We start from the raw sequence: 25004 nt of genomic DNA, 5'->3' as shown, positions 1-25004 counted from the left end.
TCTCCCCCCTTTTTCTCCCCCCTTTTTCTCCCCCCTTTTTCTCCCCCCTTTTTCTCCCCCCTTTTTCTCCCCCCTTTTTCTCCCCCCTTTTTCTCCCCCCTTTTTCTCCCCCCTCTCTTCTTTTCTCCCTTCTCTCTTCTTTTCTTTTCTTTTTTTTTTTTTTTAATTTGCTGTTGGAAATGATGCTGAATAAATGGACTTAGAATCTAAAAACTGTGGGCATATTTACAGTTTTACGTTTAAGTCTGCATTATCATAAATACATGCTGACACTGTTACCAATTAATGTCTATTATTAATTGAACAATGGAAATTAAAGCAGCTGTCTGACATCAGATACTAGTTAAAATCCATATAAGTATACTTATAAGTTGAAATGTATGTGAACAAGTTCGGACCACCTTCTGCTTAAATTCGCTTAACAGGCCTAAACTAGCCTAGACTATTTCCTTCTCTGTCTAAAGTTGTGATGCCTGAATCAATTTTATCTGGCGTTCCTTATTTTCTAGATGGATCACTAAAACATTTCCGTTAGTATATTATTTTAGTCAAGCATCCATAGTTGACAGAACTGTGCTTACTGATGTTTTTTATGTTCTGGGATACATTTCGGTGTGTGTTGAATAATATTTAAATGCTGTTCTGTAAACTATTGTAGTTTTTTTGTCCTAGTTTGTTCTCAGGGCAGAAAAAAATAATTTTCCTTCCCTCAAATTGTTCTTTAAATTAGTAGGTGGTTTTAGAAAATTATTCATCTTTCCCGCTTCTGAAGAGTTGCTGCTCTTAAGTTGAACATGGTCTTGGTCTATTAACTAGTAGCAGCACTGGGAACTCGGGTATCATAGATAATACTATCTAATGACACTTTTGCTATAGACCCTAAAATTAAAGAAAATGGGGGAAAATGTCCTAAGCTATCAGAGGTGACAGCTGGACATGTTTTCCAGAACCCCAAACTTCAGTCCTTTAAATCTTTTTGTCACAAAATCAGTTAAAAATGTTTGGTGCTTAATATGATAGTTAATTGTGTTCTCTGTTCAGCAAAACTCCAGTAACGTTGTGGAAGCTACATCCTTCTCAGACGAAACAAGAAAACACAATTTTACAGACCCTGTTGAAGAACCATCTTGTAAAAGAATCGGGCACGATAGTAGACTCCAGTCTCCAGAGATATCATCAGAAAGTGAGAGTCAAGTAGAACAAGAAGATGATTCTCAGCTTTCTACCTCTCAGGACAAAAATTCAGACAACGTCACAAGGTAAAACAACTAATACTGTGTAATTACTGACTTGTAAGCTCAACTAATACCATGTAATTACTGAGTTGTAAGCTCAACTGATTGCTTTTGGCATTTGTTTTAAAACTGTAATTATTAGCCATAGTTCTGCAGTATGTTATGTGAGCACATGCACGATGTCAGTCCTTGTGTCTTCCATCTGAACTCTACCAGGTGCATGCAGATGTCTCTTACCTTGCCTGCACTCTCATGAAATGAACACAATGAGCACTCTCACCAACCCATGCCAGGGTCAACCTTTGATTTCAATAGGAATTCCTGATTTTAAAGGGGAGGATTTTGAAGCACTCATATTGAGGGCTCAGGGATTATGGGATTAACCTAAACAGAAACTCTGCGCTGCAAGTGTCCTTTGCTGCTATGTGTTTCCCCTCACCATCAGTTTGCCAAGAATGACATGTTTGGGGGGAAGTTTAGAATTACTTTTAGTACCTAAAGTGGTCATGCCCATCACTTGAGGAGGGAAATAGTAAGCAGCTGATTATCGAAGAGATTGCTGTCTGAGAAACCAAGCAGATAATTAGTTATCGTCTGAGAGTTCTAGTTTCTAGATATTAGTCTGATCAACTAAAGTATCACAGTTTGGGGCTTCTAGCATAGCTTTAGCAAAAGAGAACTGGAAATGTTGCCTTGACGTAAAAAGCGTGTGACTTCCATATCCCTCAAAATGAAAATTAATTCAACTTTTTCTAATCGAAGAATTCTGCACGTTTAATTGTGCAGCTTTCTAACACTCTGAAACTGCTTAATAGACATTTACAATCAGTACTTTGTGCATACATGAAGAAATTAGGATTTCTGGTTAAATGGTATTCGGATGCATTTTTATCACTATACGTTAGGAAGTAAATAGATTGTATTGATGGTCACAATGATCCTCTTATTTATTGAGTTTGTTTTGATTTGTGTAACCCCTTTTTTGGAATGTCTTAGAGATCATTGCTTTTTAAACATGCTTTTGTTCTGTACTTTAGAAAGCAGTCCAGAAGGTCATCAAAACGGATAGCACTGGCAAAACATGTCTCAGAGCTAAGAACTGCTGCTTCTTCTGCCTCTGAATGTGAGGCTGATGGCAGTGAGAAGGGGAGTCAAAGGCAAGAAGTTAAACCGAGTGCTACTAGAGGCAAAAGTTTGAAAACTACACATAGAAAGAAATCGGGGAAGGAGCACAGAAGTTCAAAGATAACCTTGGTGACCCTACGGGCTTCTCAAGAGGAGGAAGAGGAGGAGGAGGAGACAGATGACTTTGAGCCTGATGATGAAGATGAATGCTTTGCACCAGAGGAAGTAAACAAAGCTCCAGTGTTTGTTCCTATAGGTCTTCGATCTCCAAAACCTGTTCCTGTTCAGATAGAGGAAACCATGGAGGAGGTATCATGTAGCTGAATTCTGCACGTGTATTTTTGTTTTGATTACTTAAACAGATTTTATTCTAATTGCATCTCCGAATATTTGGGTTTTATCTCAATTGAGTTTAATTTGTTAAGAATGACGTTGAGAGTAGTAGGCATATGTTACTTGGAAATGTACTTGGTTTTGAACAAAATACTACATCAGTCTAAGGTCCCGTTATGTTTACAACCTGTATATAGGGCTGCAGGGTGCTCACTAGTTTATTGTGATTGAACATAGGCATAGACTACCATACTTACAACGTGTTTAGAGGCCTAAGATGGAACAAACAAGCATTTCAATTTTACATTTGAATATTAGGAAATAAGGGAGTGAGGGAGATGTCTCTGTATATGGTGTCCCCTTCACCCAGAAACTTTGCGTGTTGGGCTGACCCTGACTAGCAGCCAGGCACATACACAGTTTCTTGCTCACTCCCCTCTCCTGTGGGACAAGGAGAAGATAGAAGGAAGGTAAGAAGACTTATGGATTGATATAAAGGTAATTTAATAGATGAAGCAAATACTGTGTGTGAAAGCAAAGCAAAATAAGGAATTTATTCACTACTTTCCATTGGCAGGCCACTTCCTAGAAAGCAGGGCCTCAGCCTGTAAGAGTCACTCTGAAAGACAAACACCATAACCCCAAATGCCCTCCTCTTCCTCCTCCCTTCCCCAAGCTTTTATTGCTGAGCATGATATCATATGATACGGAATATCCCTTTGAGTCAAACTGACCCAAATGCTAGGTCAGTATTTCCCAGTTTGGGTCAGCTGTCCCAGCTGTGAGCTCTCCTGACCTCTTTCCCACTCCCAGCCTACTTGCTGGGGCGCTGAGTGTGAAAACAAAAGCTTTGACATTGTGCAGTCAGTATTCAGCAATAGCAAAAACACTGGTGTGTTATCAACACTGTTGTAGTCATAAATCCAAAACACAGCACCATGTAGGTTGCTATGAAGAAAACTAACTTCATCCCAGCCATGCACAGTACAATGCTCACCCTTTATTTCATCTGTTTGTATCACGTTCAGGTCCTGCACTACCCAGTACATTGTTACCAACCACAGCTACTTTTCCTGTCCTTTGATATATACATGGATATCATTCCCTTGGTCTGTGAGCCACCCCTTAAAATATCCATCAAATGTCCTTTTTTTTTATTTAGTCCATGCCTTGGACTCCATGTATTATGTGGTTGTTCAGGAGAGGTGGCATGTTATGTTGAGTTTTTGGGCATCAAAGCCAGCTCAGGTTGGTCATGACTGCACTTGCCTGGTTTCTTCTGAGGCTTGTCTTCGCTTGATTCATGTTTTTCTTGCTATAGTACTTATTATAGCATACAACTCAAATAATGGGTTCAAAAAAAGTTTAAACGTGTATCATTAAAATCTCCAGCCCTTGTCCCTTTGGTTCAGGCTGTAGAGTTTGACATTGCTGGTGCTCCAGCATGGGCCCTCCATCGGCTGCAGTCCATCCATGGACCTCAGTCTCTGCTGCTGTCAGTGAGAGACCATCTACATCTTTGTCTATTTTTTTCAAAAGCTGTAATTTTTGACTCTTCCATAGACGATTTGTAGAGTTTGAAACTTTATGCCTAGAGCACAGGCCTATGTTTTAATTGTACTCTTAGACTAGAATAAATCTCAAGACTGTAGAAGACTTGATATCATATCTACTAAGACCAGTCACTTAGAGAGGGAAGTGGCATACTTTTTTGTTCTCAGGGAGCTGTGGAGGTTTGGGAATAGTGACTCTTTTCAAGACCTTGAAAGGGATTGTGCTCAAAGGCTTAGACATTTTTATAATTTTTTTCCCCCTATCATTCAACATGACTTCTTTGCTTTTTTTGTTCCTTCTAACCCATCTTATCTCAGTTATGTGTCTTCACTGCTCTTTTTTTCCTTTCTTTTCACTTTGTTCCAAATTTATCTGACCTGTTCCATTCATGTCTCAGATCTTTATCACTACTTCTTTCCATTCACTCCAGTTCTTTTTGCTTACTATTACTTGTCATCTTCCTCTCTTCTCCCATTGAAATCCTGCTTTTTTGTCTCATTAATTAATCATACGGTATTTTCTCTGGGTGAAACAGCAAGAAAATTTAGAGCTCAGTCAAAACACGAAGGGAAACTCTAGAACAATAATGGACAGGCATGTTGTTGCACTGAAGGTTTTGCTGAATCCCTTCATTTCAAAGATGGGGAATATATTATTTACGGGGATGATGATCAAGTTTCCTGGTTTAACACACAGGAGCCATGAGTACTAGTAAGGGATATGGTCAGATACCTGAGGACTGAGCTGTTGTCAAATTTAAATAGAACAGTGGAAAGTATCTATAAAAGTGCAAGCCTTTGAAAGCTACCCAGATTGAGCAGTGTTTTTCATAAGAATCTCACTGGAAATATTGTAATCTTTCTGCCCAATTTCAAGTGCTCGTTTCTGAGAATGTCAAATGTCTGAAGTTCTCAGTGAAAACACAGCGTTAAAGAAGAAGGGGAAAAAAAATTGGTAAAATGGCAGGTGGGTGTGTACTCTGTAGCCTTACTTTGGAAAAAGGCTGAATGCTTTTTCTTTCCTGAAGATGTAAAAAGCAGAAAAAGTGTGAAAACTAACAAAACCCATTTGAGGTAAACAGCCACCATGAACGATCTCAGACATATAACTTAGTTTGGTGGAGTAATAAGCAATTGGAAACAAGTTTTAAATTGTCTGATGCTTCTGTTTAGTTACAAGCAGCACTGCCAGTTCATACAACTGCTGCCTTATTAGAAAGTATGTAGTATAAGACTTGATTTTTGGGAAGGATCCCACTAAATGTTTGAGATTTGGTAAGTATATGTGGTTTATAAAAATATGCATTTGATAGATTTTCTCGTGAGGCTGACGAACTGAAATACTTTTAAAATTATTTTTACAGCTGGAAATATCTGTGAATATACCAGATGTGCAGGTGGTTACTGATGTTGAAAGTCTCTCTCATGCATCTGTCCAGCCGGTGGTACTGGAGGAGGAAAGAGTAAGCACCTTAACAGCTGTAAGAATGTCCTTACATACAAAGCTATATGGTCAGTGTCTGGTTGCCATGTCTGCTTGTAACAGTATAACTTATACTCTTACCTGTCCCACACAGATATGAGGGACACAGCTGTGGGAAAACTATGAAAGTAAATAGTGTCAGCCTTTAAAATACCCTTTCAAAGCCAGGGTAGCCTTTGGGCAGAGAATTTACCTGTAAGCATTAAATTCAAATTATGGACTCATTTTTTTATAGAACTTTGATACCGTTTTTCTTTTTATTTAAGGAAACAGCCATACGTGAAAATCCAGAGGGGGACAAAGGTATATATGAACCAGTCTTGTCCATATCTTTCCTGTTAACTTGCTACCAATATGTAGTTATTCTTGCTGTAAGTTGGGAGGTTTGTGTATCTTATAAAAAAACCTCTCATGAGATACTGGATGCTTTTATGTTTTGGAGGAGATTTAAACTGTTTTCTTTCTTACTGTCCTCTATCAAGTAGGGTGACCAGGCATTGCAAGGTTCTGTTTTCCAGGGTCAGAATGTGCCCTTTGTGTCCTGTCTGTCACTTTCCAATGCTGTGGTTAGTTGTACCGGGAGAAGAGGAAACTTCACAAGTGCTTACCTGCAGCTTGCTTGATGCCCACCAGCTGCTTGATGCACATCCATCAACAGGATGAGGGGTGAAAATAAAATAAAATGGAAATGCTTCTAGGTTGAGATGAAGACAAGGAGATCACTTACAAAACAGGCTCAAATTGGGGAAGTCTGATTTAATCCATTGACAAATAAAAGAGTAGGATGGTGAGAAACAAAGACAAAACCTAAAACACATTCCCCTCCCCACCTTCATAGGCTCAACTTCATTTCATGCTTTGCCTCCTCCCCCTAAGCGGCACAGGGGGACAGGGAGTGGGGGTTGCAGTCAGTTCCCAGCACCTCATCTCTGCTGATTCTTCCTCTTGACATTCTTCCCCTGCTCCAGTGTCGGGTCCTTTCCATGGGATATAGTCCTTCACAAACTGCTACAGTGCGGGGTCCTTCCGATGTGGTATAATCTGTCAGGATAAGTCCACTTCACCATGGGTCCTCTACAGGGTGCAATTTCTTCAGGGAATATCTACCTGCTCCATCAAGGTCAACTCCATAGGTTGCAGGGGAATCTCTGCTCCCACACATGGAGCACCTCCTCCCCCTCCTTCCTTACCAACCTTGGTGTTTGCAGAGTTGTTTCTGACACTTTTTCCCTCACTTTTCACTGCTGTGCAACATTTTCCCCTTTCTTAAATATGTTTCCCAGAAGTGCCACCATCTTGACGAACAGGATCAACTGTCCTGCAGTGGGTCGGTTGGAACCGGCCGTGTCCAGGGCAGTCTCCCTGCTGCCAATGCCTTGCCAGCTGTACCCAGTACACCATTAAAGGGAATAATGTTGCTGCTCAGTGTTTTTAAAATAGTTTTAATTAGTGGATGAGAATTGCTGTCTGTTTACAAGTGTCTTGAGCCATGAATGGCAACAATTTTAAAAATACATACTTCACTATACTGATGTTTATATCAGATGCTTTTTGAATACAGATAAGTGGATTTCTGGTTAATGCGCTTGTGACTTTTAACGTGTGTGAACAACTTCGCAGGAATTAATGACGGAAGCACTGAAGCTGCCATGACTTTACTTGCAATGGGTGATCCAATGTTCCAGTTAAAAACAAGCACTGAAGGTATGATCTGATTTATGGGACGAAGCCTTACTTGTACTTTCAGGGTCCACCTAAGGAGGGATGGAGCAGTGGCTGCAAAGCTTTTCCATATGCTGCTGTATAGCAGGAGATCAAGAGTTTTTTATGCTTTTAGTCCTGCTGAATTGTAATGCATAGTGAGACTAGGTAATGCAAGTTGGCTGGAAAAAGTAAAGCATCTTATTAGATACTGCCAACCACATCACTGTGCTACAAAGATGTTTCTGAGACCTGTTTTAGGGAGGACAAGTTTGAATTAATCAGGTCGCTTAAATTGGACTAAAAGAAAGGAATCAGCCTTAAATAATCATAACTACTAGTGGTCTTTTCATGCCTTTAACCTGAAGCATAGCTTTTTCCACCCAGCTAGCTACAACCTGAAATTACCTGGGTTTATTTTGGTTTTTGATAGACTTTGATTTAGAACTTATTATCAGCTTTAATTGATTGAATGTTAGTTTCTGCATTCTTACGATCAAAAGTGGGATCTTAGGACTGCATTTACCTAGGATTTGAATCTTTGGAGAATGCAGACTTTGCTAAATGAAGTTTGAAGTTGAACATCTGTAAAATAGCTTTATGTATCTGCCCAACCTGATTCTTTTAAATTATGCTTTTCTATTCTGTTTATTGTTTTAACCAGAATGGACACACACGTTACCCGCTCAAGATGAGTTGGACATGGGCAGTAGCCTTGTAACCCACGCCTACTCGAAACAAAATAGAACTCCTAGTCAGTACTTACTTTCTTCAGACACTTCTACCAAGGAATTGGTCCCTTCTGAGGATGGAAGCAACATTAATGTAGAGGATCAAAGCACTGACACAAGAATAGGTGTCAAAGAATATTTTGAGAAAAATGCTACAGATACCAGGTTAAAATACTACTTATTTTTCTTTAGGGAAAGAGGTCCTCTGACACTGCTTACTCTTGCTAGGTTCTTTCTGGCATTTTTATAGAATTGCAATCAGCCTTGCTCTAGCGAAGGTTTCTCAGTTTATGTAGTTTGGTATGTAATCTGGAAAACCCCTCTTGTCTTTTTCTTATGACTTTTATGAGATGTTGGTGTATAATTTTGGGGATGTGGAACTTGTTCTTCACTCCTGAAGTTAAGTTTACCCTGGTGGGGGAAAAAAGAATATTGGAATTTAGTCAGTATGGATCACCGTTAATTACCAAGCTTGTTTTCCCAAAGTACTTTACAGCTAATTAGGCCAAGGCAAATTGCTTAATTTCACTGCAGCTATGGGATGTAGATCAAAGATTTAGAGTAAAGGGATGATGAGGAACCAGTTGATCTTCTATCATTTATTTTTTTTAATGCTTTATGTTTTTTAATTTTGTTTAGACATTTGTGGATGTTGAAACAGCTTGATGAACACCATTTCAGAATAAATCTGCTGGTGATCAAGTTATATTATTTGGAAGACTATTTCACTTGTCGATTGCTCGAATAAACTATCGGATTATACTCCCCTGAAAAATTATAATCAAAGATATTTTACGTTAAGTCCAGTGGTTCTTTTATTATGTTTTTAACCAGAACTTACTACTATGTGATCAGTGTTAGATTTCTGATCTTCTCATGTTTTTTAAATATTTCAATTATTCTTTTTTTTTTTTTCTGGAGGTAGGGAGCATACTAGTTTCCATCCTGTTCTGATTCCCAGATGATCTTTATTTTTTGTTCTGCCAAATAGTCTTCTGTCTCCTCAGCCAGATGCAGCCTGCATTTCAGCTCTTCATTGTCTCATCTACTCCATCTCTCTTATCTCTTCTTTGCACAATGATCTTTGGCTGGAAATACAAGTTTCATCTCACAACTAACTGTCAAAAATCAAGAACTATATTGATGGCATTGTTCCTTTTTACTTGCAGTGATAGCTCTTTGCCTACCGTGAATAGTATGAGACTGATAAGAGGCAGACTCTTGAAGCCTGAGCCAGGCTTTGGAGTACTGAAATCCAATGAAAACATAATTCAAAAGTCACTTCATACAAATGTACCTGTGGAACAACTAAAACACGTTCAAACTGGTAAGCCTGTTTCTTATCCTAGGGTTCTGAAAATGGTTTCTTCTGATGGGTTCACATCTCTTTATGCAATGAAACTAAGCTGAAAGTAGTCTTTCACTTTCATCTTCATGTTCACAGAAGATGCATCACCACTGTAATGCGGGGCATCCATTTATGGTATAGTTTTATACATAAGTATACCTTTGAGTATAAAATTAAATGAAATCTGAATAGCAGATTTTCTGTGCAGGTCTTAAATTATCTGGAAAGCCCTTAAATTACTGAACTGCCTATTACAGAAATACAGTGCAATACAGTGTAGTCTTTTCTATTATTACCATTTTTTCCTTCTATTAAAACCAGAAGGGGAGATACGCAAAACTGTTTTGGTATTCTTAAAGCAGTTACAAAAAAAAAGGTGCTCTTCAGACTCTTAATTATCTTCATGTCACTGGCAAAATGCACAACATACCACAGGCAAGATGAGATATGTGTATACGTCTCGTTTATATAAGACGTGTGGACATATTCAGCAAAATTGTTAATAATTTTATAGTGTGTTTATATATACACATCTACACATACATACATTTTAATATACAAAAGCTTATATATACACACATACATTATTTTAATTTTTATTTTTATGTATCTTAGAGGCTACAACCCTGAGAGGTACTGCAGAAATGCAAAAGGTGGAACTAGAAGAGTTCAGACCAGCTGCAGGTGATTCGTCAGTTCTTCATGATTTTGCAACTGGAAGTATGGAATTTATCAAGCAAGTAGATGAAACTGAGAGGTAGGAAGAATCATCAGTTAATATTGACTTTATTCTTAAAGTCTCTTAAAATACATAGCTGAAGTACATGTGTAGTATGCATCTGTGATGGAAACAGTGTCATTACAGATATTGTGTGTGTTTATGCACATAAGTGTACAGTTTAGACTTCTATTTTTAAGGTTTTTCTCTCTTGCATGTTGTCGTATGGCTTTTGGAGGTAAAACATTAACTTATGTTTGCTGTTTCAGAATTTAGTACTTGCTGCTTAATTACATCCCATGAAACTGCATCTGAAAGGAAATGTTAAGGAGTTGATCAATTTGGAAATGTTAATGAGCTTGTAAGGCTTCCTGCTTGGTCATACGTTTAGTAGTAAAGTCTCAATTAGTGGTGTTAGGGAGGCTTTTTCCTGAAATACTTTATGTAGACTTGTTCAAAGATAATGCCTTTTGTTTAGCAGACTGATGTAGTTTTTTAAATAGGTGCTCTGTTTCTCTGTAACTACATAAGCTTCGTATTAAATAATTATAAAGAATCTACCCAATGTACGGGTATCTTCACTTGGTTTCAAATTAACTAGATACATACTTTACAGAACAGAGAAGAAAAATCCTTGTGGAAATTCAGAGGATTTAAGACAGGTAACTGCATCACCGCCACCTGAAAAATCTCACTCTGGACTACAGGATTATCCAAATCAATGTTCTGTGGATGGGCTTCCTGAGCAAAATGCTTGTCTTCCTGAGAAAAATGTGTGCACAATCAACTTTACTCAGGTAAAGAACTTAATTTAATTACAGTCTAGAAGTGCACAGTTTCTGAAATTCTGTAAAGGAAGAGGTTTTCAGTGTAAATGTACTCACCCATTTTAAAGACCTGCTACTTCAGCTAGTGAATGAAACTTTCTTTTTTGCAAAGGCATAACCAAACCTCATCTTTCAGGCAAACTTAATCTTTGCAAGCCTCAGTTTATAGCATTTCAGCAATTAGTGATAAATATTTCAGCAAAATTTTGACCAATTTTTTAAAGAGTTTTGATGGAAGAAGTTACCCAGGTCTCATGTATTCATTCAGTCTGACCTCATAATCTTACATCTGTTAAAATTAAAATGAAAATGCCACTGCTGGATGCAGCATTTTCATTGACATCTTCATTTGCTTTGTTTAAAACAAACTTTATCCTTTGCTATACTCTTTCCCATTTATTTAAAAACACAATGAAGAGTTTTACATGTATATTATCATGGACAAAGTGTCTTTCACATTCATTCCTTTGTGTATCTTCTTCCTTCATGAGAGAAAGGTTCATTCTCAGTTCCCTCAGGTTTTTTAGTGTTGCGTGAGATCAATGTACTTGTAGTTACAGTGGAACAGCTGATGGGTAGTAGCTTGTTTCCCCAGTGCAGCCTGTTGATGTGTCAAGGCTGATCTCATGTTAGAACAAGGTACAAGAAGGATTTGGCTCTTACGGGACTGGCAGAGTGTGAGAAGAGGCAACTTGCAGTGGAGTATTCCTGGTTTTAGCAAAGGTACATGCCATGAAAGCAAAGGGATAGATGAGTTGTAGAGCTTGGTGTTTTTCTTTGGCACTTGGTGGTTTTGTAATGGTTGGGGGAATTTGTGTTCTTAGTGCCACTGAGAAATTTATTACGTGAGTCATCTCTGACAGAGTTGTGCTGTAGGAAGTATAAATTTATTTTGACAAATCATCAATACAGACAATGGGCAGCATATAAATTTTATATTCCCCAAGTGTTTCTTGTCCATGTCAGGCTGATATCCTTCAACCTAGAATAGCTAGAAGTAGAAGCTGACAAAATGCAATTATGATTATGTGATTAGATTTTTTTGGCTCTTTACCTTTTTTCTTTCCTGTTTTCTATTTATTTCTCAGATTAATTAACTTGTTTTATTTCAAATGTGTTATTTCTAGAAGGAAGCTTGTGCTCAGGATTCTCGACAGCAATGTGTAAGCAGCACAGAAGAGACTTCAGGTATAATGTTCTAATATTCTAAGTTAGCAAAAGCCCACACTTGTGTATCTTGCAATTACGCAAAGATGAATAAAAAAATTTAACATGTTTTCATTGACATGATTAATCAGTATATTTCATTAAAAAAATAATGACCCACAGCACAGTGCCATTCCCCTCCCTGGCCTCTTACCATTACATTTCACTAACACAAACTAGACTTGGGAACTTTTTGAATGACACTTCATTAAGTTTAAATATCAGTGGAAGGGAAACTACTTACTCTCTCCTCCCTGCTGTGGGTTGCTGCTGCTTACCTCGTGCTAGGTTCAGCAGTTGTTAGAGTCTTTTATGAGTCTCTGACGCACTTATTCGTCAAAAATTGAACGTGACAAAGGGAGAGAACCTGTGTAGTTTTCCACTGGCTTAGTGAGCTATACTGGCTCATGAAATTGTCAAGTGAATGCCAGTGTCAGAGTGGTGTGAGTAGGAGGGCTGGACTGTGCAAGTATGCAGCAGGGCAGAAAGGAGAAGAGGGGAAGAAAAAGGAAGAAAACAACCAGACTTCCCTCTTTAGCTCTAGTGAGTCAGCAAATTAACGCCTAACTGATTAGATGTGATGAAAGGCATGAAGGTAATGGCTGCTTTTCCTTAAAACACATTGAAATGGAGCTGGTTTGGAACCAGTACTTGTCTCGGGTATGGGAAAATCACGGCATCAGAAGCACGGAATACTTACTTTACGTGGAAGCTGCAGTCCAAAGTTGTAACTCCTGGGCATGTGCAAAAGATAGGGCTAATACTTCTTGGACATCTGTTGTTGCAAGGATCTTGGGACAGAGCATCTTAAATCATCTTTAATTAGATACAGAACCGAAGTGAGTTGAGGTTGAAATAATAGCAGCTTCACATCATCAAGAATGAGAGCAATGGAGCGGCACTGTTGTTTTCCATCTTTTGAAAACTTTGCAAATGTTCTCTCCTTAAATTCATTCTAACGGATGGCAGTTGGCAGTTATCTGTTAATGTCCATCTGTAGACTAAATTATTTATATTTTTCATTTATTAAATTCTAGACTATACTTCTCAGGTCCTCTTCTGCAAGTCTACAGTGAGAGGAAAAATCCTTGTGTTTACTTGTCAAAATAGTAGACTTCTGCCATTTAAAGAAGTACCTCTTAATACTTGACAGTTGCAATTAAAAAAAAGAGGACCATTTGACCATGGTTACACAAGATTATTAAACTGCAAATTGTTCTTTACTGCTAGAACACCCATTTAGAAAGCTCCATCCCTACTAGGCATTTTTAATATTCTTAATTCTGAATGGTAATTAGGACTCCACTGCAATGAATAGGCTCCAGGGGGTGATGATGTGTATCTCTTCTAAGAAGAAAGGAAGCATATTGTCTCAAGAATATCCCTGGTGCCTTTTTCCATGGAGATATGAGTGCCTAAAATTTAATTACTCAAAGTAGGGAGGGCATGAAGAGAACAGTGTAATTTCAAACTTGACTAATAGATTTTTGTTATTTATTTATTTCTCTGAAAAAAAAATTCTAGTAGTGAACAATGATCATAGATGTCCGGAGGAGGAACAGACATTCATTTTAACGTTGGTGGAAATCCCAGCTGACTCAAAAGATTTTGATGCATCTCTTTTGCTGGAACAAACTTCAGAACCGTTACTACCAGCCCCAATACTTATCAGCCCAATAAATACAAGTGAAACAAGCGTGACTGAAGTGGAGAGGTAAATGCTTTATATTTGAGCAAAGTGAAACACTTTTTGTGAACCTTGATTGTTCCCTGAATGCGCGTTACAGATTAGAACTTATCAAAAGAAGGAATGGAAGAGGAAATAATTTTGGCAGACTGGTCAGAGAATTAAGAAAGTGAAAAGGGCTCTAATCAGGTTTGAGAAAGACCTCATTAGTGGTTTAAAGTTAGTGGTTTAGTTAGCTGGGATTTTGGTGTCAACCTTAGTTACAATTTACCCTTTAAAGCAAGTCTTCCTTTTTAGTAGAAGTCATTTGTCCAGCCTGAGTCTATTCTGCCATGGATACTTAGAATGAAAATGAATTGAAATGAAAAATCTAAGCATATTTGCATTTTTACAGTACTTTAAGAGTTTTGTAAAGTAGCTGTTTATTAATTGCTCTTCCAAATTTTTAGTGTAGATGGACTTTGGAGAACATGATTAACAGTGGACATTAATTCATATATCATTCTCTTGAGTTTATGCCATGTTCAAAAGGCAGAAGAGCTGAAAAAACCAAACAAACTACTCAACAGAATAACAGCTAATTTGCAGTACTGTGATACAAAGGGTTTGAGTTTCCATTACAAGGAATACTCCTCAATGCGATGTAACAAAATTTTTATTTCAACTTTACAGTTGAACTAAATCTCCTGGTCAGTTTGGCAGGAAAAAGCCCAACAGTCAAAGGAAAAAGACATTCTGAAGAATAGGAAGTGTTGCAAAGTTGTGAAAAAAAATAATTATTACTGTAAGTCCTCAGATCATAACTGGAGGTGTGATGCAATTCCACATCACTGTGGAGGACCTTGTCCTGTAACATCAGATGTTAATGTCGTTCCCTTAGTTACTGAAAGGATAGGTCTTTGGCTACACAATGAATTTTGGCTACACAATGTAAGAATTCTAACTCCTGTGGAGCTACTGATAATAGGCAGAATTGCTGACAGGCAGAGTTAGGGTACATCTTCTGTCTCACTGTCCCTTGCTGCTTTACTCTGTTTCCCTAGTCTCTGCGGCTTCCTTAGATGTCTTGCTGTCTTTTGAGATCATACTGCAGGGGGTAGAAGGGTGTGGGGATGAAGATTCAACTGCACGTATAAGTAGTATTGTATTTTAGGATTTTCTAGAGCAGTTAATCAGTTGTCATATTTTTATACTTTACGAAAATACCAAGTGGAGTTCAAACAGAACAGTTTCTAAAGTAACTAGATTCAGTTACAACTAGAAAATTCTCTAACTCAAGATAGCACAGCAAAATGTTTCTTGGTAGTAAATAGTACATTTGAAATTAATATTGACATTAAGTAAGAAAGAGTATTACCATAGATTTATATGTAATATCCATACAGAAATGTTATACAGGGTAAATTTTGGCTTCTTGTACGGTCGTAATAATTACTTTATGTATGAACAGTATTGGATCCTTGACAACTGCAGCTGATGAATTTGCTGCACCTTTAAACAGCAGTATGGAAATCAAACAAATAGAGAGTGCGTCGTTAGAGCCCATTCGAAATTTGCAGACAACTCAAAAAAGGTCAGCTGCTGAGCTTGAAGAGAATGATTTTCCTCCTGCCAAGAAAACTCTGTCTGCTGTTGCAGTGGAAGGTAACTTGGAAACCACTTATAAGGTGAGATGGTGATTTGGTGAGTGAGTCTTTTTGCATAGTGTAGATTCATAACACTTAAGAGAACATTTTAATTATGTTTTTTGTTTAATGGTGTCACTTGCTTAACAATGTATTGCCTGTACAACTTAAAAGCAGTCTATGGGTATTGATTTTCCTTTTTATTTTGAACTCTACAACAGTTTTTGTTATTTAGTTTTGATATTAAGTATTATTTTTTTTTGGAGAATCTGTAGGCTTTCAGGTTTTTTTATTATGCAGACTGGTAATAGGTCTTACTTGGTTCACTCACCACAGCGTTTACAACAATGACATAGCAGGAGGGGAAACTCTGGCTGTATTTTGGATTACTGGCAGGCTGTCCAGGTTCAGTGAATGGTGTTATGATTCCTCATGGTGTCTGTTACATGGAGAATTTGTTAGATATGTTCATACCATTTTTTAACATAGCAGGTATTAGTTTAAAAGAACAGACTGCCAATAAAAACTGGCCAGCATGTTTCTGGCTTCTCTCTGTGCTTTTAGAATGTGACCAAGCTTGTGGCAGTGACTACCATTTGTTTTTTGAGTAGGCTAAAATTGTTTAGTGTGTCTGGGTGAGGGAAGGGGTGATAATTCCTCGCATGATTCAGAGAGCTTTTCTAGGAAGGTCTGGATAACAGTCCTCTCTTACCTCTCATCTTGACATCTGTGTCTTGATTCATTTGTCATAAGAACACCTTGAGAAGCCTCCTAAGGAAATGAGTTAAGTGATGAATGATAGTGTACTGAAGATGTATCGCTCCTGTTTTTAGAACTGTACATGCATGATACAACTTTATCAACATTCATTTTCTCTTCTATATTGACAGAAATAGAGAAATAACTTTTTTTTTCTTTTTTAAATACAGGGTTATTCGATTAAATCCACAAGTGCCCCAATGGTAGCTTCTGGTAGGTAAATTTAAACTTGTAAAACAAAGTGTGATGAATGTAAATGCATAATACATCAATACTGATTGTTGTGCTTAATAGTCCTGTCTGAGGCTATGTAACATAAAAGTAGAAACAAATTTTCCCAGTAATACCCTAATACCACCATTTCATGTTTTCTGGTATAAGCTGGATGTGTTGGTTTACATAACTGGCTGTTTATTTGATAATGGTTCCAAAGGCATCGCTATAGCTTGTCTACTTGTGAAATTTGGGAGGATTTTTGGACTAAACATGATACCTTCTCTTAAGCAAGTATTTCCACCTGTTGGAGAGCACTAATAACCAAAGGTATTAGCTGGTATTTTAACCACACTATGCCAAAACATTTTTTAATTTTATTTTGTATTTGTCCTTTAATAAAATACATACACAGTCTAATTGTCTGAAAGCTTAATCCGCCTCTGAAGGATCAGAGGGAAAGCAGAATTGCTGACAATGCAATCTTCAGTGATCTGAGCCTGTGAAGGGTTTGGAGAACTACTTTTTAGGCCTGAAAAAGACTTTAAAGGGAAATTGTGGAAACTTAAATAGCTAGATGACTTGAATAAGTTCTATGGTGTGCTGTAAAGGATGGGGCCAGGTCGGGGCGGGGGGGGTGCTGTGCTGTAAAACCACATTGCTACCAGCTTTTCCAGCTTTCCCCCATAACATGTGTAAGGTCTTCCAGACTTTAAAAGTAGACTGTGAACTTTTAATTTTTAGTGGTGACTTCGAAAAATAAAATGACCCAAAAAATTGAAGAAAAATTCAGTTCTTCCATTGTAGTGGTGCAAGCCATCTTAACATCATGCTTTTCTTTTGGGCTGTTGTGTTATCACTGAAGTTAAATAACAAGTCTTTGAATGACTTTCAACACCTTTTACAGAGAATCCCTTTCGAAAAACAGAGTCTTCAGCAAAGGAAAAAGTGCTTATATCTGCATCGGTGTCTGAGTCTATGTCACCACTGGCTGAGAGAAGCCAGCTTGAGACTTTGGAGAACTCAGGGAAAGCACCATTTGAGAATCTGGCATCCAAACAGGAAGAGGAGGTGATGTCCAGATTAACCTCTAACAGAAAAGCAAGTGGACAAGGAAACCAGGGGGATGTGCATGAATCTGGACAGTTGGAACATGCTGCAAGCTTGGCATCATCTTCAAAAACTCCATTACTCAGGTATTTATGCAATAATGTTTTGTCAGCCTTTTCTGTAAAAAAGACCTTGTTTCCATGTTGAGGCTTTTATATCCTTTTTCCACTTAATATTACAAGAAGGGCAGTACCATTGTTTGAGACCTATATGGCTAAGAGTTACAGTGCCTGTCCTCTTCAGCAAATTAGAAAGGATCAATCTGTCTGCTTTGAAATTTGAATTATTTTATTTATTACATGAGCAGATTGACCAAGGGACACTACTGATGTATGGTATGTCTATTTAGACACTGACTGATGCCTCTCGTGAGGCAGATATGTCAGCTATGATAAAGAGTTAGGGTAATTGTTGTTTTCCTTAGCTTAGTCTAATGGTTTGATATATACACCCATCCACTTGTTTTGATTTTTGTCCTTCTGCCAATAAGATTTGTTACTGGTGTAGTACTTGGCACGCTGGATTTTTAGGACAAACTTAAGATGTGTCATTTCCCCAAAGGAGTTTCAATCTTGACAGCTCAGAGGATATTCCTCTTATCTATCCGACTGTGGGTTTTTCAGTATACCTCTCTATAATGTTTAAGTGTTTGAGTCCCTTATCTCTATTGCTCTTGCACTAACTGATTTTGATTGTGGTGCTCCACTGATCTCTTCTGATACTGTAATCTACACTTTCATTGCGCTTTTGTGAGTACCAAAACTGGTTATTTGTACCTGGGACATCCGCAGCAATTGGGTAATGATGCATGAACATCAAAATCCTTGCCTTAAAGTTTACTTTCTAAGTTGTAAACTCTTAATGACATGAAAAGTTGATACTCTCCATACCTCCCTCATCACTGTGATTTCCGTAAATTCACCGGTAGTAGGTATGGTGCTGTCAACAGGCTGAAACCCTGCAGCAGATAGTCTTCTTTCTGGTGTTTAAGATAATCTGTTGTGGGCCCATCCTTGGGAATCAGGTTTCTTTTTCCATTGATTACATGAAGGATGTTCTTCTCAGTTCATTCTTTAGGAGTATGGCTGCATTCCTCTTGGAATCTCTTTCTGAAGATATGATAGCTTGTTACAGGCTCTGGCTTAGTAGCAAATAGTAGGTTCCTGTTCTCAGGGTTAGAGATTGTCAAGAGTCTCTGTAACTCTTTGAAAAACTCTTGTACCAGAATATTCAGTAATACAAAAGCCTTTCTCAGAATGACTTTGGTTTTTTTTCTTAAAATTTTCATAGATCTCAGAGTTGTGTGTTTATTTCCTATGTAATGAATTCGATTCCTGTAATACAATTTACATCTTCCTTTTATGGAGCAATCCTATGACATCCTGACTGTACTTGTTTTCAACAGGGGTGGACGAAAACCGTTGGGATTTTTATCTTTAATTTGCAAAAAAAGTAGTTCTGAGTCTGCAGAAGATACCAAAGGGAATAGAGGGAAGATCCAAAAGCCTCGGATTGTGACTCCAAAACGAAGTCTAAAAAAACTCACTCCATCCACTAAGGGTGATGGGGAATCTTGTTCCCTTCCCTCTACAAGCACATCATCTGTGGAGTATAAGAATGTAGCTGCTGATGCTGCAGTTATGGTATGTGTTTACTTTTGAATGGTGTTGCATTTTTGACATGTGCAGAAGAGAGAATGAATTGTTTCAGGAGTGGGTAGGTGGGTATGTAGTGTTTTGAGAGAGATATCTGCTCCAGTGAATAACTCCTGGCTTGTGCATGTCTAGGAAATACACAAAGGAGCTTGTGATTTTTCTCTGCATATGGATCTACTTATGCCCTGTTTTCAGTAAACTCTCAATTTTTTGGCTAAACTTCTTACCTAAATTGGAAGCTCAAGTGCATATATATACACACACATAAACATATACGCACACTCAGACACAGAAACAGATTAAGACTGTTATGAGCAGCCTTTTCTTTTTCTATTAGGTTCCAAGTAATGAGCCATCTGAGAAGCCACCCCTTTGCGCTAAGGATCAAGAGAAGGAAGAAGAGCCAACCAGAATCTCTGAGTATTTTTTTAGTGACATCTTTATGGAAGTGGATGATTCAGAATAGCAAATTTGCTTTATAAAAACCTGGGATCTGAAAGCTTGATGCAACAAGAAAAGAGTATTTTTAAAAAGTTCTGATTTGTTCTGATGTTCATTATGCCAGACTTACTGTCAGCCAAGCTGTTGACAATAAATTCCATAAAGATGAAACAGATTCCTTCTGAAGCAACCTAGATACTTTGAAAATGTTGACATCTGAACCACTACATTGATCTCACTGGACCAGACCACTGTCTGCTGGCTTATAGTTTCACTGGTTTAGAGGCTGATAATGGGTGCGTGACTATCTTCCAGAAAAGTGCAATGAAAAAATGCTTAATCTTGTGACAAGTATCCTTTTGAATTTTAATGCTAAGCCTTGTGGTACTGGTTATACAAGTTCTTTACTTCTTTTTGTGAAGTACGTTATATCAATGTGTTAGAAGGAGGAATAAACCTTTTATGTATAGTGTAATCTCTGTAGATCGGGACACAAATACTGGAAGTAGTGTAGTAAACACATAGATATGTTCAGCACTGCAGGTATTTGTATTAGCATCTCCAAATGACATATTTTTGTACGAGTTTTTTGATTACATAAATTAAAAGATCCTAGCCTGAAAAGCCAAATGGGTTTAGTTCCTTAAAAATGTATTGAGAACAACTGAAAAAACAGAACTTACTAAAAGATGCTACACAGTGTTAATCTTTGGAACTGTGTTATTGGAGTGGGAGGAAGAGGTTAATGTTTACTACTGTAAATGCTAATTTCCTTCTAAAGTTGAAAACAAGGGGATAGTTACTGTTTCTTTTCCTTGGCTTTATGTGTAGGTGTTTGTATCTCTGCTGACTTCCTTAGCTTCCCTGGTGCAAAGTAGCACAAAGAGATTGGATGTAAACCATGACTATACAGTGTGGTTGCTTTGAGGGTTTGCTGCTTTGAAGCAGTTGAATTTGAATGGTTTTCCTCATGTTGCATGTCTGCTTGTACTGTAACTTGCTATAAAATGCTGGTGTAGCTTTAGATTTTAGTATAATTTTTTACTTGCCTCATCAAGAATATTGGCTTGATGAGGTAACAAGGTTCATGCAGTCTCAAAGTCAGGTGGTCACTGAAAGATTCAATATTTATTGTAAAACTCCTTATTACACAAAAATGAGTGTGTAGGTTTAAGTAGTCTAAATTTTTCTCCTGTTACTTAATACCAGGAGGTACTTTTGCAAAACAAATTATTTATTATGAACGTGAAACTGATGTTTAAATGATATTGTTATGCTCTCAAGAAACATATCTTCAGCTTTGGACCGGATAATCATTTACTGGCAAATATTTTCATATAAATATCTAATTAATTTTGAGGTACTTGGTGCAGTTTGAGAATGTTTGCCTTTTCAGAAGTTATTGGCAAGGCTTCTGAAGGAGCCTTTAAAATTTTGTCAATAAGGAAAAATACACAGATAAGCTACTGTTATTGCAAATTGCTACATTAGCAGGCCTCTGTCAATCAAGTGTCGCTAGCAGCAGCATCTTCTTGAGGTGATGAAAAGGGACCAACAGTCCCAGTGTAAAGTAACTTACTTGAAAGCATACTGTCAGCTCCTCTCCACCCCAAAAAAACACCAAACACCATCACCAACAACAGTTTCTGTTCAGACAGTATCTTGTGCTTTGCCTAATCCATTTAACTTGAAATGTTTATCTAAATATTGTCTTACCATAAACCTTATGAAACAGAATAATCTATACATAAAGCTCCATGTATTGTTTATCTTGTAGATATTATTTTATGTATGCAAGTGTTTAGTTCCTGATACATGTGGCATGTTTAAATCACTTGCACTGATAGAGACTAAAAATAGATTTGTGGGGATTGGCTATAAAATAATTGCCCTAAGTATTTTCTGAGGTGATAACTATTCTACATTTAGTTGCATACATTTTAGCTTGCATTAATATTACAAGGAAAAAAGACTCCACAACTCTTTCATTATGAAGATTTAAGGTGCCTTATCTACCTTGTTAATTGGGGCTACACATTTTTTTCCCTGCAGTAAATCACATGCACTTTGTTAGAGGAATTTTTTTTTAAAGAACAAATTTAATTTGCATAGGAATAAGACAACTTTGTGTTCTGTTTTGTGTATGAAAGTTTTATAATGGTGAAGAATGTAAGAAAAGATGGGTGAAATCTCAACGCCTGTTAGTTTAGCATTTTTACGAAGATGTGGCATAAGACTGCTTTGCTTAAGAGTTGTCTGGCACCCTGTATCATCGCATACAAGCTTTCTGTTTCAAAGAAAGTAGTTGTATTCTGTATGTAAATTATGTGAATAAATTATTTTATATTACCTGTGTTTCCTGTTTCTTAGAATATCAGTTGCTGTTTCTAAATGCTCATAGGTGTAGTGAGCTAACGGAGGTGTGGGCTGAAGGAATGGCTGGAGTTCTGGCTTTCACAAGGGCTCTGCTGTCGTGTGTGTGGGTTTGTTGTAGAAAACAGGGCCGAATTGGTATCTGACCTCCCGGTGTTACCTCTTTGTAAATGCTGTAGCCGTGTTCAAAAACAAAGCAAAACCGGGATGCTGGAAAACTGCAAAGCTTTCTGACGAGGAAGCAACTCGAGCAAAGAGGTCAGGATTTTTAAAAATCTGCCCCTGTAGCATCTCTGCAGTTAATGACAGAACATTCCTAAGAAGGGCAAGGGCTTTTCTGAGTGATCCTGTCCAAAAAGTGAAGCATATGAACAAAATTCTTCCAAAAGGCGTTACCTGGCTCCTGGGGCCGCGGGGACCCAATGGAGCACGCAGTTGCAGGACAGGCTTTTTTTTTTTCTTTTTTTTTGTTTTTCCTTTTGCATTTTACGAGTTTAATCCTCAAAGTCACAGGCAGGACGAGGGAGGCAGGGGCCGTCAAGGCCGCGGCTGCCCGGCCCGGCCCAGCCCCGCCGCCCGAGCCCCGCTCTGCCCATTGGCTACGGCGAGGGGAGTGGCGGCGCGGGGCGCCTGGCTCGGGACGGCTCGGCTGGGCTCGGCGGGGCCGCCATGCTGCTGCTGGGCCCGCGGCGGCTGCTGGGCCGCTGGCGGTTGCTGTGCCGCGCCGCCGCCCGTCCCTACCATGGCGAGGCGGTGGCGGCGGTGGGCTCGCGTCCCGATGCGGGCTCCACGCTCTACCAGGTAGGCCGGGCCGCCGGGCCCGGCTCCGGCTCCCTCCGCCCGACGGGCCCCAAGGCCGCGGAGGGGAGGGAGGGAGGATCCGGCGGGCGGGGTCTGGGGGCGGGCAGCGGTGCCGAGCCCCCGGCAGCTGGGGCTGTCCGGGCCGCGGCGGCGCCGTGGCCTCCCTCCGCTTCCAGGCCTTAGTTGTGAGGGATGCCGCCGGTTGTTGAGGGGAGGCCCCGGCCCTGAGGGCTCGGGGTGGCTGTGGGACCTGGGCCCGGCGCGGGAGACCACGAACCCGGGTGACGTCGGCTCTGAGTGAAAGTCAGTCAGCGCCATTTAATAACTAATATTACAGCAGGCATTTAATACGCTGGTACGTGGTAAACGTGGGCCTCTGAGCTGGCCCGAGGTCACCGTGCGCTCAGGCCAAGTCTCCCCCAGTCACGCTTCTTAAATGCCAAGTTCTGTTTATTTCATTGAGGTACCGCATAAAAAGAACGTCGGTTTGTACCATCACCTGCCTTATTATAGATTTTTTTTTTTACACCTTTTTTTTTTTTTTTAAATCAGAATGCCACCTTTTACTGTGTTTCAGTATTGAAGAGCTGATCTATATTGCACTAATGAAGCGGAGACAGGGAGTTTGTGGGCGGTTGGAGGTGGTGTCTGATGATTTCAAAATTGGAAATGTTCTTGTATTTGCAAATTGATTCCCGAGTTGAAGACAGGTGGAACGGTTTTAGAAAGTCATGGGCATGCCTTCAGAAAACGGGATACCAGGAGAAAGAATCATCTTTTGAGGAGGGTTAAGTGGAATTACAGTTATCTTTACAGAGAGAACAGTAATTGTATCTGGTGTAATATGTTTTATTTTTAATGGACCACTATTAGTGTCATCACATTCAAGATAAAAATCCTGTTTACAGTTAGGCTGAGAAAAACAGAGTTTTGGGTGTGGATCAAAACTGGTTGGAGGGCATGTGTTTGTTTTCAAATTTGTTCCAAGTAAAATATCACCCAGCAATTGAAGCAACAAGATGTGTTCTTATTGAAATAGTTCCGTTGGTTCTGTGTTTGGTTTTGCAGAAACGAAATTTTGGGTCAGAAGTTAGGTGACTGAAACATCTGTGAAATTTTAGTATGTGTACATATATACACACGTACAAAGCTTGTGTGTATGAAGTGTGTATATGTATGTGTATGTTCATATTTTGCATACCAAAACCCCAAAGAGTAATATTTTAATAAATGTGTTTACTCAGCTAAGCTGTTGTGAGATTTGCATTTGTTTCTGTGTACCTTTCAATCTCAAAAAAAAAAGGCAAGGCTTGGTAAAATAGCTAATAGTGTTAGTATTTGTTAGAAATAATTTATAGAGCACTGTAAGTGGATGTAGTGCTTTACAGACACAAAGAGCTGAGGTCCCTGCTGTAAGGCACTTAACCATCTGAAATAAAAGCAATACAGGGAGTAGCAGTGCAAACACAAGAAGGCATAATGATACGTGATGAAGGTCTTGCCTTCTTTAGCTAATGTTTGCCTTTCTGGCTGTGAATTTAGCTAGACAGGCTGGCCTTCATAATGTAAACTGTCTTTCAAACCAGACACGTAAAAATGTAATTTAAAAATGAGTGAGTGTAAATTCTGGAAAATAAAGGAAAATCTGTGTAAAGATTCCAATGATTAGCTCTTATGGCCACTTTGCTTGTGTAGCAGTAATTCAGTTAGCTCATGCAGTAACTGTAGGATTAGTCTGTAGAGTTTGCCTCTTGATTTTGCTTTAAAGTTCATAGAAGCCCTCTTATTAATAATAGGATTTTATGGAACTTAATGGTGCAAGGGCCAGTTTCCAGGAAGAACTTGTGTCACTTCACTGGCCTTTGTGTCTTTAATTAATGAAGAGCCCACGAATGGTGTGTTACAACTCGGACATACGGTTCTGAGAGGAGCCTTTTCTGTGCGTATTCAAAACCTACAGTAAGATCTCAAGGCGTCTTTACTTTTCCTTTGTGAAGTATAATGATGATGTGTTCTGATTAGAGGCATGAAAGATAAGGACAGAAAATAAGTGAATTTAAGCAACTCACATATTTGCGTA

At 38.7% G+C, this 25004-nt stretch overlaps 2 protein-coding genes across 7 annotated transcripts in view; both read left to right on the top strand.

The window, feature by feature from the left end:
- BDP1 (B double prime 1, subunit of RNA polymerase III transcription initiation factor IIIB) overlaps positions 1-22104 on the top strand; it is a 53320-nt gene extending 31216 nt beyond the window's left edge. For 2 of the 6 annotated variants that reach the window (XM_063319309.1, XM_063319307.1), the window contains exons 27-42: positions 1042-1259; positions 2273-2669; positions 5611-5709; positions 5996-6032; positions 7350-7433; positions 8095-8326; positions 9331-9488; positions 10125-10266; positions 10844-11024; positions 12182-12242; positions 13785-13974; positions 15398-15614; positions 16502-16544; positions 17452-17740; positions 19060-19297; positions 19647-22104. In XM_063319309.1, the coding sequence (XP_063175379.1) occupies positions 1042-1259; positions 2273-2669; positions 5611-5709; positions 5996-6032; positions 7350-7433; positions 8095-8326; positions 9331-9488; positions 10125-10266; positions 10844-11024; positions 12182-12242; positions 13785-13974; positions 15398-15614; positions 16502-16544; positions 17452-17740; positions 19060-19297; positions 19647-19775 (2715 nt within the window). In that variant the 3' untranslated portion in view covers positions 19776-22104. Of the gene's footprint in view, positions 1-1041; positions 1260-2272; positions 2670-5610; positions 5728-5995; positions 6033-7349; positions 7434-8094; positions 8327-9330; positions 9489-10124; positions 10267-10843; positions 11025-12181; positions 12243-13784; positions 13975-15397; positions 15615-16501; positions 16545-17451; positions 17741-19059; positions 19298-19646 lie in introns of all 6 variants that reach the window. The other 4 variants (XM_063319304.1, XM_063319303.1, XM_063319305.1 and 1 more) reach the window with 3 other exon arrangements.
- A 618-nt stretch (positions 22105-22722) lies between these two features.
- The window catches only part of MCCC2 (methylcrotonyl-CoA carboxylase subunit 2), a 40182-nt gene continuing 37900 nt past the window's right edge, over positions 22723-25004 (top strand). Inside the window, exon 1 of the mRNA XM_063320334.1 lies at positions 22723-22924. Coding sequence (XP_063176404.1) covers positions 22793-22924 — 132 coding nt within the window. The 5' untranslated portion in view covers positions 22723-22792. The remainder of the gene's footprint in view (positions 22925-25004) is intronic.

Source organism: Chroicocephalus ridibundus, chromosome Z (assembly GCF_963924245.1).
Source record: "Chroicocephalus ridibundus chromosome Z, bChrRid1.1, whole genome shotgun sequence".
Classification (NCBI taxonomy): Eukaryota; Metazoa; Chordata; class Aves; order Charadriiformes; family Laridae; genus Chroicocephalus; species Chroicocephalus ridibundus.
Note: the sequence above shows the minus strand (reverse complement) of the source record. Positions and strands in the feature narration are given on the sequence as shown.